Source organism: Apteryx rowi, unplaced genomic scaffold (genome assembly GCF_003343035.1).
Source record: "Apteryx rowi isolate R43461 unplaced genomic scaffold, aptRow1 scaffold_3, whole genome shotgun sequence".
Classification (NCBI taxonomy): domain Eukaryota; kingdom Metazoa; phylum Chordata; class Aves; order Apterygiformes; family Apterygidae; genus Apteryx; species Apteryx rowi.
The window spans coordinates 8706880-8725540 of record NW_020449418.1 but is presented as its reverse complement, the minus strand read 5'-3'; the positions used below and the strand labels follow the sequence as shown (position 1 = coordinate 8725540).

General features: G+C 38.5%; 1 protein-coding gene across 1 annotated transcript in view; it reads right to left on the bottom strand.

Moving 5' to 3' along the window:
• GMDS (GDP-mannose 4,6-dehydratase) overlaps positions 1–18661 on the bottom strand; it is a 282728-nt gene that overhangs the window by 74876 nt on the left and 189191 nt on the right. The window contains exons 5-6 of the mRNA XM_026069695.1: positions 9633–9751; positions 375–471 (exon numbers count right to left, since the gene is read on the bottom strand). Of these exons, the coding sequence (XP_025925480.1) occupies positions 375–471; positions 9633–9751 (216 nt within the window). The remainder of the gene's footprint in view (positions 1–374; positions 472–9632; positions 9752–18661) is intronic.

Here is an 18661-nt window from a genome sequence, read left to right as displayed (position 1 = left end):
TCGGAGGAGAAATGATCACACACCGATTTGATACCAAAAGGAACAACAAGCTGACTTGAATTTTGTTTTGTTTCCCATGGGGTGATGTTCCACACCCCTAACGCTCCTCTTTCCCATCCAAAGACAGTGACCAAAACAAAGAAGTCACCTCAGTGACAGGGCAAATCTGTTTCTCCTGATATGTTGCTGTGTGCTTGGTTGTTTTCGGGTAGCTGACTGTGAGGGGGCCAACAAGCAGGCTAATTTAGAGCTCTAAAATCTGGCAACAGGAGTGCCATTAAGCCATTTTCACAGACTGCTGGCCAAATGCAGCAATTTATTGGCTGAGTGACTGGATTATTCATTTGCAAAGCTAAGAGAGAGCATTTTCTTACCACTTCAGTTGGCCTGTAGTATTTGTGATTGACTGTCACATGAATCTTGCCAGTCTCCTTGCACCGTCCTACTTCATTTTCATTCTTCCCTTCCCACCTGTAAAGAAGATAAACATTTAATCAACCCATAATTACTTTAGTGCTCTGATCTTACCAACATTTGGCCTGCTTTCATTTACTTGAGACTGGTGTCAATTCTCCCTGCAGGACAGTATAAACTCATTAGCTATAGGAACAAAGGCAGAGTTTAGACTTGAATGGAGCAACAATAGCTTTTGAAGTCTCTTTGTTTTGGTTTTTGATTCAGTGGAAGGTCTAGAACATAGGACTTACAAATTAAATACATAATGCTAGGGGAAAATAAAACCTCCTGATTTCAGAATGTTTTATGTATCTTCAAATAAATATAAAAATGAGGTTTTTCATTTGTGGATTGGTTCAAAGTTGTTTAACATTGTTCTTAAAAATATTTTTAATTCTTGTATTTTGGCCAGTACTTTCAGGAACTCTTTAATCTGTTAATTTTATGGAAGTGAAGCTCTGTTTGAATAGCATTAAGCTGCATAATCTAATTTGTGCTTAAGTAGAAAAAACAAAACAAAAACAGTTCTTGAGTTTTCAGCCCTAGATCAACATAGCATTTCACATACATGTACCGTAAATGATATGTACTACCTCTGAACTTAAAGTCAGCTACTTTGCCTAAATTAGTTTCACATGTGTTGAACAGTCTGCAGTTTGCTGTAATTTGTGTGATTTGATTGTACCATGAACTATTTTGTTAGCAACTGTCCTGGTCTAAAATTTGGGGTCGAATACACCACCAGAACAGAAATGGCTTGATAGGTCACTATCTCTGCCTTTAAAATGGCTGGATTTCAGCCTGGAAGCTTGAGGACAATAACCCCTCCCCAAACAAATGTTTCAGCTGATACTAAAAATCTAATTCATTAAATATACAAAACCCAGAGTTATGATTGAAACTCTACACCCTTCTTACTTTTTGCCTCTAAGTTTATCAAGGAGCTCTGAAATAGCTTGGCACAAAAGTGTAGTGATGAAATTCTTTGCTTTTTTAGGTTTAAGTAAAATCTATGTAATTTAAATCAGCACCGTGATTTAGACTAGTTAGCTTCAGTCATCAGCAATAAAAGAAAAGTGCCCTTTGCCTCCCACTTACTAATCATACTGACATATTTCCAGTGTTGCCTGTTCTTGGGATTTTGTCACATATTTGATTTTTTTCTTCCTCCCCCGAAGCCCCTAGAAAAATTTAATTCTGTGACAACCTCAGCCTTCATTTTTTGAGTTTCTAGCCCTGAGGGCCATGGAGGAAAGTCTGAAAATGTGACCTCTGTGTCCCCCTGAAGGTTAAAACACTGAAAGGCAGAAGGTAATACCAAATACACATTATTACTAGTTTTTAAATGACATGATTTTTTAAGCAAAACCCATGACTTTTGGTGACTAGCAAATCCTATACAATGCTTGATACTGGGAACGCTTTACATTGAAATAATTTCCAACAGGTAATAGTACATTGAAGTCAGCTGTAAATGAGGAATGCCATAATGCTAAAGATGATTAATATATTAAACTTGTCTATCTTTCTTTTTTGCAGTTGTTCTGTTTGAAGCCTGCACTATAAAGTTTTCGCTCAGAAGCCAAAACTAACATTAGTCCCTCCCTTTAAAGGGCAGAGGGTAAAAATGTGCAGGACTCAAATGAGCTTAACAGAAAACTAACCGTCACCAGTAAAACAACAGGAAGTGCTTAGATCAGGAGACGTCAGTTGTTGGAGGTCACTGAGCAGAGAACCCCATTTAACACCCAACAGTCTCCAGAAAACTTGACAGAGCCAGTAAAGACTCACTCAATGTGGCTATCAAAGTTATATAACAATAGAAATAACTTAAGAAGAAAACTCCACCCATTTTGTTCAGCCCAGTAATGTGAAAAGTTCACAAGAAAAAAAGTACTTCTCATTGTGAACAAAGTGGGAGACACATTTGATAGCAGCACTTTTAATTACTCCTGGCACCTCTGCACTCACAGCTGGGGACAACATACTGCTGATAAGAGGGATTGCATTGGGGCCAACCAGGCACCAGGAACAAGACATCCATCTATCTAACCAACTCCCAATTCCCTTGTCTTTTAACCACAAAGAAAAGARAAAAAAAATTATTTATAGGCAAATTCCAGTCAGAATTGTTAACTGGAAAATGTGATGCCAAATTATCCTGAAGCATTAGCATGGTGGAAGAGACATGGGGAATCCTCACATTGTTGTGGTTTCAGATAGCTCCAGTCACAAGGACTACTCAGCTTTCTGCTCTTAGGGCTGATGCCCAAATAGGCAAGAAAACAACCTAATGTAACTTGGAGCTAAAAAAGATGAACCCCTGCTAGAGAAAGTCTGGCTAATCAGGGCTGGGCTAAATTCAGACAGGATGAGGAGCAAATTCCCCCCTCCCCCAGCTAGTGTCAGAGCCCAGAGTTTGCAAGCATGTGACACCTGCTGCAGTGACGGGTTTGCTCTCAAAACTGATGGCATCGGCCACACTGCAGAAGGCTCTGCACTTGGAGAAAGATGCGCAAGACAGTGCTGTCTACTACTGAGAAACCAGGTTTGACGCCCCCTGCATCCATGCTGTCCCACAGAGTGCCTCGGTATTGGAGATGGGAGCTTTGTGAATACCCAGGACAATAAACATTGCTAAGTGTGATGGATACCACGACTATCACCAACTTCAGAAGCTTCCATAAAACTAACAAGTTGATCATGTTTCAAAAGCATGTTTTGTAGTTTACTTGTTTAGAAGATTCTTCACTTCACAAACTTTTATAGTCTGCATTTCCAGAGAAATGGGCTGCATTTAATTTATAAGGCTAATTTCATGTCTGCAAGGACCCTGCAAATCATTATTTTAATATTTACTATCAGCCATAGTGAACACTCCTTTTCCTCTTTGATTCTGAAGTTTCCAATTCTCTTGCATTTCCTACAGCCATCCTCTAAGATGGCAAGCTTCAAGCTATAAAAACATCCACAGGTACAGAGGATTTTCTGATGGTGAAGAGCTGGGGCACTCAGTGGGGTGTGAGGTGGGCAGAGAATGGCATAGGGGAGCCAGGGCAATGCATGGGTGGGGGGAACAAATGGTCCAAATGGCTTTAACTGAGTAGCAAACAAGGCAAAGTGCACATATTTTTGAAGTCACTAAGAAATCAACAACAAATAAACCTTTCACAAAAGCACAGATAAACTGAACAAGTATATTCATTTTGTCCCCTCACTTCATCTTTACCTGGAGGCAGAACGGATGTCATTTTATAAAATATTCAAAAATCATCAGCAGCTAAAGCCCTCAACCTCTTTATGGGAAATAAAACTATCACATGCACTTTTTAAATAAAATATATGTCAATGGAAAATCTTTTCACATTTGAAAACCAACAATAAATTACTTAAAAATAAAATTTTAGGAAAACTTTGCTTGTCTTTGACAGCTGACAGAAGACACCATTTGTGTGGACTTTTCAGATTCGTGGCTTAATTAATTGTCACTACACACACAATTAGCCAAAGCACTGCATTTGTTCTGATGTTTTATAAACAGCAACACTGACACCGTATAAGAGATCATTGACGCCTGTTGCAAGCAATCTCTCATAGGCAAATTTTAAATATGACTCCTCATATGTTCCTTGGGCACCAACTCAAACCCTGATTCAACAAAGCATCCAAGAATATAGGGGATGTTTAACTGCTATCTTGTGCTTAAACCTAAGGTGTAAGTATGCTACCATGTAGGGATGTACTTAAAGATTTGCTCAAATGCTCTGATGATTCAGGTCTTCAGTTTTTGTTCACTGAAGGAACACAGTTAAAACAGTTAATGTTGTTGTCATGAAATTCCCAGCATTGCCAAGGTCAAGTTTCAAAAATCTAAATTGTGACTCCCCATGTTAAAAGGTTTTAAGAAAGACTACGTGCTAGGTCCCCCTCTTTTTCTGTTTTCTTTTTTTTCAATCCATTTGGGAAACTTTTCAAGCTCTTCTCTCTGCTTTACTTAAAATTGTGAGAGTTGGTGATAATGCTTCCTTTTAAGAGGGTTTTGTTCAGAAGAAAATATTTTCCCAAAGAATATTAATGCTTCTGTGAAGATCAAAACATTCAGAAAGTTTCAAATAAGTTCCACTACTGTCAACTCAAAAAAAAAAGATGATTTGACATTTTCAGAATGAAAAGATTTTGTTTTTCTTTTCTGACTGCCTTTTAAATTCTTTTAAAGTTTTTTTAAAAAGATGTTAAGAAAGAAACAAAACATTCTAACTGATTTGAAATAAAATATTTTTCCAAATGCATTTGTGAGAATTTTTTCATCCCACTTTGGGAAAAAAACTGAGGAATTTCCCACAAAACATCACATTTAATTCTCACCCAATCTTCCTACAGAAGAAACTCTCACACCTCTTATTAATTATCTGGAATCAGATAATTAAACTGTTACAGTCTTCAAGCCTTACTGTGAGTTCTGAAACTGTTATTAGGTCTGCCAACAGATAAAAACTCATATCAATAAGAAAGTAAAAAAGTCTGTTCAGCTTGAAGAATTAATCCCCTAGCTGAGGTGAGTTAAATGCCCCCTCCCCAAATGTGTCCTCTACAGTGAGAACAAGAATAAAAGTGGTACAGTCCTAAATAAGCACTGCTTCTGGTGTGAGTTCACCCAAGGAAGCTTCTCCACTGATGCAGCTGGGTTCTTACAACTATCACTCTTTAAAATGTCCCTAATTCATGTATGAGGTTCTGTTCCCTTCTTCCTGATCTGCAAGCCTGTGATTTTCCTGCGCTGTTAAGCACCACACACAGTCCCTGGCCAGGCAGCAAGTTCTTGTGGGCAGAAGCCAGACTTGAAACCAGTGGCTGCTGGTGAAGACTTTGGATGGCTCCTCTTCCCCCTCCCCATGCCACTATCACTGATGTCTCGTCGGCTTAGGGTTTACAGCAATCCTTCACATCTCCCGTGTGTTTCTGTATCCCAACCTTCCATTTTAAAATAGAAAGAAAACACAAAGCAAAACAAAAAAACCCTTCTCTCTCAGATCAATCTCAGTTCAACCTCCCATGTCACTGCAGAGGCAACTGCTCCAGTTGTGCCAGTAGTTTATCTCATTAGACCTTACAGTTCATCTGCAAACTTCTCCTTTTTAGGTGTGCATGTTAGTTATGGTAAAATCTGCACTGCAAAGCCAAATGACTAGAGTAAAATACTCATTTTTCCTGAATTAATTCTGATCCTGGAAGCAATGACTATTTCTGTAACAAATGTGCATGTATTTTTATATTAATAAAAAAAACAATAAATCTTTCCACTGCTGGGACAAGTTTTTTTCTTTTTTTTTTTTTTCTTTTTTACCTCCATTTGCAGACAGCAGTCTTTGTAGCAGTCTGCAAAGAACTCTGAGTGCTGTAGTGGTTTCAGGCTATCTTTGCAATCCTGTTCTAATTTAATAAGATTAATGACAGAAAATTAGTCAAGACAAGCGTTTGCCTGTTTCATTTACCCTGCTGCAGTTCAGATTATAGGCGGGAAGTGTTTCCCCCAAATATTACTTAATTAGTAGTAAGTAGAAGGGAAAGTAAAAGAAAAAAAGTGTAATACTTACAGGGGGAAAATATTTGTAGCTTAGAGGCTTTCCTGTTAGTACAAAGGACTGAATTTGAATGATTCAGAGGATTATATAAATTTAGTTTCAAATTCTTCCCTTGTAAAAAAAGAGTTAAACAAAAAAATACAATATAGATAAACTTCTGCATACACTTTACAGTCAATTTCAGAAAGAGAATACATCAGGCTTATTGCAGCTGTACATGTCATTATTTACAAAAGCATATTAAAGTTTGTCTCTCACATTTTGGCTAGAAAATACACTCCCAACATGTGGTAATGACTGGCTATAACAGAGCAGTATGTTATTTTTTTGGAAAGACCTTTTAGGTTGAGCTGTACAGTTAATGGGATGTGTTAGGAAGACAAAAAACTGTTAAAAATTATACTTTTAGTTTGTTGCGAGGCAGTAAGGATCACTTTTCTGCCTGTTCTCTACTGCAATATCAAGATGTGATAGCTGACACTTTGTCCCCTTTGCAATTTTCCCTGCCAAAGCACAAACCAGGGATGGCGAAGCGTCGCTGCACACTGCATTCTCAGGTGTGCTACGAGCCCTTGCAATTGCCACTGCATCCCCTTCTGGCCATCTCCTCCGCACTGCCACCAATTTTGAAAGGTATGCTGCACAGCAGTACGGGGAGGCTGTGCTGGCATGTACAGCAGTGGAAAGGGCACCTGGAAATTTCCCAGATAAGCTTTTGGGACTGTGAAATTTCATAATACCTGGGAAAAAAAGCAACTAAGCTTTCAGGGAGAGAGGAAGAAAACAGCCTTCCTTGCAGGATCCCATTTAGAGATCCATTCTGGTGCACTGGCTCTTAGGTGCCTCATAAATTTTCAAGCAGCAGATCAATGGGACTCACCAGTGGGGTCCCGCAACACTGAAGGGGAGGATTTTGCTGCCAGGCTACTCCCTGAAGAAGACATATTCAAACTGAAGGAGGTGGGATTAGAAAGCCCTGGGGGGTTTCAAAGAATGTGAGAGGTTACCAGCCATCCAGCCAAGATGACAGCGAGGGTAAAGAGTGTGTGTGTGTGTGTGTGTGTGTTCTGGAAAAGCACAAGCCAGCTTGACACCTAGAAAATTATGGAGACTCTTAACACAACTGTCCTGATCCTCAAAAAAGTTCTAAATCTCATGCAGTTTGAAAGATGAGCGATAGCTCCAGGATAAGCAGAGGATCAGTTTTTACGCTAACTCCACCCAGGGAGCAGAGGGAAGAAATTTGGCTAGATTATTTCTAAAATGATCAGAATTGCATTCCTCTCAAAATAGTCAGCAGCAAAATTGTCACCAACACCTAAAGGTTCACCTCAGTACCCATATGTACAGGTATTTACATATCACCCATAATTGGCTTAAGGATATAGTTAATATATTACGTAAAGCAAGAAAGATTCCAAAAGAACCATGGAGATTAGCAACCCAAACCCTGTTTCTAAAAGTGATTTAGACACTTAGGCTCCTAAAAATCCATGGCATTGGATGTGATATAGACTATTATACCATTTTTGAAAATTACTTTATTGATTAATTAAAACAAATAAATATGTCTTTGTGCACATAAAAGAGCTGCCCTATATCATCAGTTGAAATAATACTGTTAAAATTTCACCAAGAGTAAAACCTGCAACTAAGTGACTTAATCTAAACATGGAACGCAATAATCACCAACCTGAATGATATGCAGTCCATTATATGAAACCATTCTGTCATACGTGAGTAAAAAACCAAACAAATGGGACACAAAATCCTGTGTATTAGGACCAATCAAATCTAAAATAAGTCTCTACTATCTTCTATATAACAAAAGCTATTCATAAAAGTACTTTCACTTGCTTCTGAATAATCCTTGTTCTTTTCTTTTGGTTTTCTAGAGGGTTCATTTTGCTTTCTGGAAAATACATGCTTATTTATCAGTCTTGGGAAATGGAGACTTCTTAGGCTAATAACAAAGCAAGGAGCTTAATTTTAAACTACTGGGTAAATTTACTCACATCAAATGAAACTATGAATAACAAGAACATCTCCAAATCACAATATTTGTGTATGTACTGACCTATACATTTCAACTTCTACTTTTAGGTAACCAAATTAAAAAAAATGTTGTTCACCAAATAGTCATTTTTCCTTTTGCAAAGCAACACTGGACAGGGCAAAAAAAAAAAAGTTCTCAATATCAGAAGAAGTCTTATTTGTACGGAACAAGCACATCTAAAACATATAATTCTGTTTCACTGTCATTGTAACAGAGTCATTACTCAGTTCATATCAATGCTTATTAGGGAGAAGTAGCTTGTAAAGACAAGAAGCAAAAGTAAAGAAAAAGGGAGGAAAAAAAAGAAAGAGAATGCAATCAATAGAGCTTCCACTACCCCCTGCCCCTTTACCCTGTCAAACCTCACTGCTGTTAAGGCATATTGAGCAACATGTGATCAAACAGGGGCATCACAGTGTCAAGAGATGCTAAAAATATGGAGAGAAACATATTCCTAGAACAGAGCTTTTGGGCTAGAAATTCTCTTTATACAGTCTCTCCCTCCCTCTATCAGAATTTTTTTTTCTGAAAGTTGATGCCAAAAATTGAAACCAGACTAAAAACTCATTGAGAAGAAAATGTTATTACCTCCCCAGCCACCCACTGGCTGTTCAAATAATATTGTATATATCTGTGCACTTCTGCATATTTATTGAATTTGTCAAATTTTTGTTCCCAAGTAAAACTTACTGGCCCTGTCAAAAGTTCACCAGCTGCACAAGTGACTTTGATGGCCTGAGGAACAGCCTTAGTGCTAGCGTCATGGAAGAGCCTGTGGCTTTCCTCTCCCTTTTCCAGCTGAGATTGGTATGTTGATGCATGGGGCCCAGAGAAGATAGAGAAGTAGGGAAATTGAAAAAATAATAAACAATAAAAATATAAATTACGGAAAGCGCTCACCAAGCCATCCTGGTTTTATTATATGGCCTTGAGAAGGAATTTTGTATTTTCAATCAAACTATGTGGAATATGCATTGTAAACATTCTGCACCCACTGCTCAACATTTTTATGGCTTGGTAGGACAAGAGCTAATAGGAATGTAGAGTGAGCTGCTACATAATCCTTGTGGTGTGGCTGATGGGCTGTCATGTGGAAAAGAACAGGGTTGGCAGGTGTCATCTCTTCAGATAGCAAAGGATGGGAGTGGAACTGAGCGGATAACCTGGATTTGGGGACCAGTAAAATGGAGATTAGGGCATGAAACACCTTTTGCAGCAGGCTGATGAACAGCAATTTGGTACTAATATCTTTGAAGGGGCATCTGTCCCCCAGGACAGGGAGTGAATGGGAGAACAGAGAATGAAGACTTGGAAGCAAAAACTAAGATTTACCCTCCTACTTTTTTTTCTTATAGTGTGGAGAGCAACAGCAGACTCACCCTATGTCGCAGTCATTTATGCCCAGAAGGCCTCATGTTACAAAATTAGAAAGCAAGGAGAAAAAAGTAAGAATGTAGAGAAACAATGCTCTGTAACACAGCAGTCACAACAGGTTATAAATGTTCGACCTGTGGCTACTATCTCATGTTCATACTTACACAATGGTTTTCCCAATGTGCCTAAACGACTTCTCCACAAATTCACGGACGCTATGGACCTCCCCAGTGGCTATGACAAAGTCTTCTGGCTCATCCGTTTGCAACATCAGCCACATAGCCTGTGGAAAGACAAATAAAGCCAGATTCAGTGCACATGTAAGTGGCCTCTTTGGTACATGATACTGCATTTCTGATTTGGAGATAACTACACACACATCAGGCTAGGGAAATTAGCACTTCCCTAAGGTGATGGCTATTAACCAGTTCAGTGCAACTCTGAAAAACATTCAATTATTTCTTATTATGGAAAACAATGCTATACTTGACTTTCAATTTGTTTCACAGTAGGGGTTTCTGTAGGAGAGACTTTAATACGTTTACTTTTGAACATTGAGACTTGTTTTACTGCTCGAAAGTATGGATTCACTTAAAACACTACATGTATTGACAAAGATATGGGGAGGAGAACAAAATATTACAATCCTTCCATCCAAAGTGCTCTTGACTATCATAGAAAAATTTCAAACACTTTGACACCATGAGAAAATATGGGTTCTTTTGACGCTTACTTCTGTCACATTTGGTTTGGCTAAATTAAGTTTTTAATGAAGAATAAGTAATAAAATATGTAACTAAGAACAGTCAAAAGTGTACTTGACCAAATTCATCTGTTTTTCCTGTTGAGTATGTGCTGAATATCACACAGCAAAGCCCTCTAGTAGAAACTTTCTCTTTTGATACAGTAACAGAAATACAACCCTTTTCTTTTTGACACAGGAACAGAGAAACACTGATAGAAAAGTGAGACAACCATTAGCATTTTTTCTTCAGAAAATTATTTGCATGGTGACAAAAATCACAATTAGTTCTGAAGCACAGCTTCATGAGATTATCATCATTTTTGCATTTTAGGGGAGCCTGTTTACTTCCCAAAGGAATGCTTTTCAGAGTCCCTTCCTACAAATACAGAATGATGGATGAGCACCATCCCAGAGGGCTAGCTGGCTCAATCAGCAGGAAAGCAGATGGGAAAAGAGGCACAGAACGTGTCTGAGGTATCGCAGCAGGTACATTTCAGTAACAAAGAATTCCAGTCTTCTGATGTGCAAACCACTGCTCTAGCCACTAGACTGCTCTACTGCCTAGGAACTGTAAGCGGACAAAATAATTATTGCTTTAGATCAATCAAAATGATGTAAACACTTCATTTCCTTTGGAAAGGAAGAGGGTAATACCTGTATGGCATGATCCTCATTTAATAAATAATCAGAAAAGGAAAACAAAATAATTTAACTTTCTCTCCATAGGCTAAAAAGAACTGCCACCTTCTCCCAGTGTAATCCACAATGCTATTTGCATTGACCTCTTCACATCAGCTTTAAAGAAAACAACTTTAGTAGGTCCCTTGATAGTAGCGGATACTCTGCAAATCAGATTAATAAAAGCTTTGGGACAGCTCAGTTTCTCTTGGTAAATACCACCTGAAATGTTCAATTTTTCTCCCCCCTCTTCTTAATAAATCAGTGTCCAGCATAGCAAGGAGATACATTCCACTTAAACGGTTCTATTTGTAAGTCATTTTTCTTCCTAGTTATTATTTCATGCATCTTCCAAAGTTTTGACAAGATTTTATTAACATGTTCCTTTTGAACCTTTTTGCATCTTGAACATGCATGGAAGGCTGAGTTTTGGGCAACTGCTGTGTAAGTCCTTGACATTAATTGTGCTTTAGGGATATGACCTGCTGGGCAGGACAATGGCAGCAACTTTATTTTTCCTTTCCAGGGTTGAGCATCCTAGCCAATGATGCAGAAATACCCAGCTGGCTGATGAAACTCCTCTTGTGGGGAGGAGATGTCTTAACTTCTCTCTCTCATATTAGCTTTCTTGGAACGTTGGGGTTTCCCTGCTGATTTGAGAGGTCATGCTAAATCACCAGTTCCTGCTTCTTCATGACTGGACAAATTTATACGATTCACAGTAGCAGCAACTTCACAGAAAGGTAAAAGGCATTTTCAAAATAAGTAATTGGTAGGTGTGCTTCTCCTAGCCTAGTCACAGATTTCATAGACCTTCAGCTTACATTAAGTAGCCCATCTGAAAACAACAAGCTGCCTTCTAAGAGAAGGCACTACTTGAGTGAATAAGGATTTTCAGGATTAGACAGTTGGTCAGTCACAGTCAAAATTTATAGCGGTTCTCCTCCTGATTTTAGTGGGTGTTTTCTGTGCGTAATGAATTCAGGGTCTGGCCTGTGGTACTTTGTTTGAAATGTATACAGCAAGCCTGACAGAGCTGTAACAGCCAAATCTCATTTATTGGTAAAAAAAAAAAAAAAAAAAAAAAAAAGCCACCTAAGTTGACCTAACATGCTATGATATCATATGGACCTGCTATCATCTACTTCACATTTTTGTAAAGTAGCATTAATATGTCTAAGTAAAAGCAGGATCAGCCTTATGATGCTTTTTGGCATCCTTCCACTTTTAAACACCTCAATATTGTAATGCATTGGACACAATTTTAGCACAGGCTCTTACGCTGAGACATTAAGTGAGTACTTGAAATATTTATAAATTCACTTTGTGTATTAATATAAAATTTGGAACTTCCTTGCCTGCTATTCTAACTCTGCCTTCTGCCTGCACTGCAGTGAAGGAGGCAGCTATAAAATACAAGCAACAAAAAAAAAGCCTTTCCCTTTCCCCAAAAAACAATCCATCCCACCAGCTTTTATGTATTTGGATTTATCACCTCTTTTCTACCATTTCAAAGAGCAAGCAATCACCCTCCTAGAAGTACTGCTTAAACTGTAATAAATTTCTACAGGGTCAACTTAGCAATCAAAAAACACAGATACAGTTGCTAAAAGCAATTTTTGCCTCAACTCCTACCAGGAAAGAATGTTTAGATCAATGATTACTTGAGAATCTCTTACTGTCGGTTCTTTTATTTTTTCTGGCATTCACAATTGTTGGTATTTACAATTATCCCAGTCAGATCAGGTATAAAAAATGGACATGCTAATAATTACAAACAAAGTAATTGACAGTTCTGTTTCACTTTGAGGAAGGCAACCAAATTCTGTTACTTTGAATGGGTCTGCATGAATATTCTGTAAAAAAATTAAAGGCAAGCCAGGACAGACAAATTTTGAACAAACTCTGCATTCAAATATTCATTTCCACTGGTACAGCCTGTGTAACCAATCAGAAATCTGTGTACTAGTAGCGGCTATAAGCTTTCCCTACAGTAAGTGCCAGGAACGTGGCTTTTTCTGCCCCCCATCAGACTATTAAAGGCCCTTGACCTATCAATTTCTAGGCATTTCCTTTAAGAGTTCATATTGTACCAGACTCCAGGCTGAGAGTGAGAGGAAAGGGGGAGATACAGCTCCAGGTTTATTTGTCATTACTGAATGGCTTACTGGTTTTAACAGAGGGGAAAAGCTTTGTTTAAATTTCCACTGAAAGTAATTAATGGTTATTGACTGGCAAATGAAGAACAGGTGACACTCTGAATTAGAAGATAAATGATCTCATGTTCTAGCGTGATAATGGGTTAGTAATTGCTACAAAGCCTCAGCCTAGTGCATCCCATCATAATGCTAGATCATGTCCAGAACACAAAGGCCTCTGTGTGAGAGGTATTCAGCCGTTCACCTCCATATACAGCTGCAGAGTGATTTGGTCCATTTATTCTCTGATGGACTGCACAACTGAGGCAAAAGTTCACCCATTCTCACCTTCCTGTTCACATGCTGAACCACATGACCCATGACATGGCTGAACTGTGATGAAAACACTGCCCAGCTTTGGCTCTCGGCTATCTTTTAACCATCACAAGGTCATATATTTTAGGAATTTTTGTGGCACAGGAAAGGAGAATCGTACTTTCTTATATTCTTAAATCTCCTATTTCTTTGTAAAGACTTTTCTGGATGGGCTGACAGCAAGTCAAGAACTTCTGCTCATTTCTGCCATCCTTTCCTTAATTCTTACCTTGATTCAGTTAGCAAAATGTGGGCAAATGCTGAAAAGGAGGAGAAATCTATTATGGAAGCAATTCAGACTTTGGCTCTCTTAAAACAAGACTGTTCCTTTAATTGCAAATGTAACAAAACATATTTTTCATATTTGAACTCTTTCTGGCTCTGCTCTAGTGACTCGCAAAGTCTAAAGGTAATACTATGTCATTTACATTTAAAGACAGAAACCTAACCAGAGAGAGATATGTAGCAGCTCTAGCAAATGGACACACTTTTATGATTATGTGGACTAGGATATCTATTCTGCATGTCTGAACTACAGCTTCTGCCAAAATCTTTTCTCTTTCATCTTTCCCTCTTCCCTTTTCTATGTATAAACCCCTGCCAGTAGCAAGCACCAATTTCAGGCAACATATCCAAAACATGAACAAGTCTTCTCCCTGCCCCAAATTCTTAGCTTACACAGCTCTTCACACCTGGTCTAGTGAAGAGGAAAACCCAAACCAGATTAACATAACTCCCATACAGACTCATTCTGTGCATGCCACTTCTATTATGGTTGTGATATATGTGCTTGTCTTGAGCATCTGGAGTATGTTATAGCTGCGTTACACCATCAACTTCCAGTCCAACATCCCAGTGAGAAAACATTTATTAACTGGGCTGTCATCCATGGATAACAAAGACATGTTAGTCGAGGTTATGTTTAACTCTACTTATTTGATTCTTTCCTTTCACTGCCCACTCCAGCACAGTATATTGTTAAAATGGGCCTTTAATCAGGTATCTGTCTATTTAAGAGAAAAAGGAGATACAAATCCAACTTTCAGAGACTTTAAAGTACGACTGATAATTTCTGCTCTAGAAATAAAAGTTGATTTTTCAAAAGAATCAGTAAAGCCTTGTCTTATATCTTATCTGATGCCAGACCCTAAACAGAGATGGCTGAACAGACACACAATGTGATAAATGGAAAATATTCCTGTTGCCCTCCACTGCTATAGAGCACTATTATTCCAACTCCTACAATGTCAAAAAAAGCTTTCATACATATTTCTAAGTATTATGCAGAGAACTTCTGACTTCTTTGTATTTGCCCCACACAAAAAAATCAAATCAAATCAGTAATGTTTACTTTAGGAGATGGAACAGATAATTGTAGCCTTATGCAGGGTGCATTGTCTGTGTTTCAATGACAAAGAAGTAGAGACTGGTGAATGTCTAGCTCTACTTACTTATCACTTGTGGAGGGCATGGGTTACCTCAAGGCTGTCAACAATTAGCGAGCAATTTCTGACTAAGTCAGAAAACATTACCACCTAGAGAGACCCAAGAGTACATTATCACCATTTATAGAAACTGTGTCTTAACAGTATTCCATGCTCTATTGTTTAGAAGTGCGCAGAAGAATTCAGTGGGTTGGACATGGTACTGTCTAGTGATCCCAAACCTAGCTATCCTGCTGGGGTCACTACTGAGAAGGAGAATTGAGCAGTTTGGGCCAAAGCATGATGAGTCTTTACATGGATGTGGCAGCAAGGAGAACCTTCTCCCCGTATGGCGAGCACAAAGGCCTGGCGTGACTGCTGTTCCTGCATGCATCATGAGGGACTATTCCCTTTGTGCCACAAAAGACAGGGTTATTGTATCACCTCCCTCTCTGCGTTGTCCCAACTCAATGGCACTGGCATGGAACGAAGCTGCTCTGCATCTTCTGCACTGTGCGATGTGGGGAGATGTCATGCTCACACACTTCCTGCCTGCCTGGATGTGAAGCAGTTCCAGATGCCATCGTCCGGCCTCAACTGACACAACACAGCTGACTGGCTGTGGTTTCTGAAGCTGCTACAGAAATGACTACAACTGATCACGCCTTATAAAAGTGAGACTGAGGACATCAGCTGAGAGCTCTGAACCCAAACTGACTTCTAGTTTATCTACCTGTTTACTTCTGGAAGGTCAGAGAAGGAAGAAGAGGTGCTACACTGGCTGAGTCACCCACACCTGATTGACTTCTGCAATTGTTAAAAGTGTAGGTGTGTACTGGGTGTACCCAGTAGGCATGAGTGTGTTATATAAGGAGATTATATAAGGAGACAGTGATACATACATATAACACATGACAAAGCAAAAAACCCCACAACACTCCATACCCATGTTCTGTACACAATATGGGCATAGCACACAAGGCTGCAAAATACTAATGAAGCTCAAGTAGCAGCAGAATAAGTCTTGTGATCAGAGTGAAGCACAAGCTGATTCTGCCTGGATGCCAACATAAAACTGTTGGGCATGATCCCATGCTCCTTGCCACAATGAGAGTTCAGGCTAAGTAATTACTATTGCATTAGTACTTGTTTCTGACAATGTTATAAGGCAAGGCAGATGAAGCAGGGAGATTCTTGCCAGAGAAAACCACAGGGATGTGCTGCCAGGCCCTCTGATACTCCCAAGGAGCCAGTGCCAGCAGGAATATGGGAGTATGCATAATCAATATATTCCTATATTCTTTTTCCTGTTATAAAACCCTTTTTGTTTAGTTAATCAAAAAAGAAAGATATACACCCAGTGAGCAAGCACCTTACTACACTGTTACAGTTTGTATTTGAAAGATACTGAAATTCATAACTGAGGCCAACGTCTATCATCGCAACAAGGCTGAGATGCTTTTCATCAGCTCAACACTCTCTGAAAACCTATGGCAAGAGAGGTGGTATCCGTGAAGTGCAGGACACATGCCTCCTCCTCTCCCCTGGAGAGTAATCGTCCTGTTTTCTCAGATCACCAATAATCATGGTGTCAGGGCAGGATCACAGTGCAGCTCAGAGAACCTCCGTTCATGAAGAAGCCTTCCTGAATACCATTTAAGTATCTATCAGATTTCACCAGTTTAAATGCATTTTTGATATGCTTCTTCCTTAACAGTTGAACATAAAGAATCCAATGTCTCTTTACAAAGCTTTCCTTTAGTGTTGTCCTTTCTACTCATTAACAGGAGACACTGAGTGCTCATGACATTGCAGCTGCTTCCATTCAGAAGAGTGATGTTTGCAAAGCAAAGGAAGTTATATCACAAATAGAAAAGGTAAAAAATTAGAACAGGTTCAAGATGAAAATATTTTCTTCTGAGGAAAAACACATTATTTGAGGAAAAAAAAAAGAGGAAATTTATATTAAGAATCCCAAGAGGGTAAATAAACAGCAACAACAAAAATCACTCTTACTGACACATACTGAAAGTCTCCTAGGATATAGTTATAATGTATCACAACTCATTTGATAAACTTTCTCACAGATTTTCAAAGTTACAGTTGATAAATTGCCCCAGGAGCAATCTGAAGTATGCCTGGTGATTAAGTCAAATCGTACAGTTTGGCTGTAGATGTGAACTTCTCTGAGTTGAATTATGTTCAGTTCCATAATTTTTCTTAAGTTAAAAGGTTATAGTTGATATATTTGAAGATAATAATCTAACAATTATAAAGTTACTAAGATAATAAAATACCTGATAATCTCTGTGGAGCATCTTGAATGAAAACAATATCAATGTCTTCTGAAACAAAAGCCCTCTCACATCAGTAGGAAATACTAGGAAATACTGTGTAACTTTTCTCTTGTAAGCAGATAGCCCAATTGTTTTACAATTCTCGATGAGAACTCATGAAATGTTAGTAGGCAATTTTATTAATAAAAACCACAAGCATTATAATCCAGATAAACTTTAAAGGTCAAGTTCTAAATAACCTTCCCTGTTAAGGCAACATGATGTTTTTCACCTACACTTCAGGTGAATACACAGTGTTCTCATTGTGTTATCAGAAACGAAATTACTGCTGTCTACCTTTTTTCTACTTTTTTTTTTTTTTTGCTTGTGTCACCGAGTGTCAAAATATTGTTCTTTCAATACATGGAAGCATTTGTACACAGTTTCATAACTGATCCTTAGTTGTTGGCTGGAGGCAAAAAGAAACAGTAAAGCTGCTTGTTGGGAAACCTCCCCAACAATGAAAATTAATTTAGTCTTTTTTTCCCGCCAAAAAATTTTGAACAGATTTTTAGGACTACAATGGTTTGTTTATTATTCAAATGGTAAAATTGAAAGTGACATGCATGACAGAAAGTAATTTAAATGAAAAGATACAGAAAGGATGCATATATGCTCTCTTTCGTTTTAATTTTGGAGGATATTGTCACAATTGCTAACAAAAGGGTACCTTAAATTCTGTTTAACAAAAATGGAAAGAAATTAAAAGCTAAACAGAAAAATCAGAGGAATTTGGATTACAGAAAGTATTTGCTAGTTTTAATCACTCAGGTTTGTATTACATAGCCAAAAATATAGAACAAATACTTGTTTCCCAGGCTCCATCTAGTAGACAGTCCTAGAAGATATCTGACCCAGTTCCCCCTCCCTTTTTTCCCTTCCAGAATTAATTCTCCCTGCTATTTTTATATGAATGAAAGAAAAAATACCTCTTCACAAAGAAACAGACTCCTATTTAACAGGATTACCCACCACTAAAGTAAAGGGTTGTACCCAGGTTGCGGTGAGGGTAAAGAAGTCTTAGGGATCAATGCCAGGAAGGACTGGTTGGGGCCATGATCTAACCACAAGAAAACAGACTAGGATTTCAAGCCAAGTACTGGCATGTTTACTCTAAAAAAATGATCACCCCCAAAATAACAATCACAATATAGATATTGATCACAAAATGTTTACAGTGCAACATTTGACTATAAAAAGATCCTGGCTTATGTTTCTGACACCCGTGTGTCTTCCGTTTCTTCCCTGGATTGCTCAGACACTTCCAATTAAGTGCAACGTAACATTTGTCTGGGGTCAGAGAAGCAGCATGAGCCATGGATCAAAATATTATTGATCTCAACAGAATCAAGAATTCTGTTGATCTGCAGTGTGATTCGGGCAATGACTTTAACCCTCCAAATCTCCACTTCTTTCCCTGCCCTTTGGGAGCGCTCTCTTCAGTTTGCTAGCCTCTCCATTTGAGGCTTGTAGGTCTGCAGGGATCTGCACAGTGCC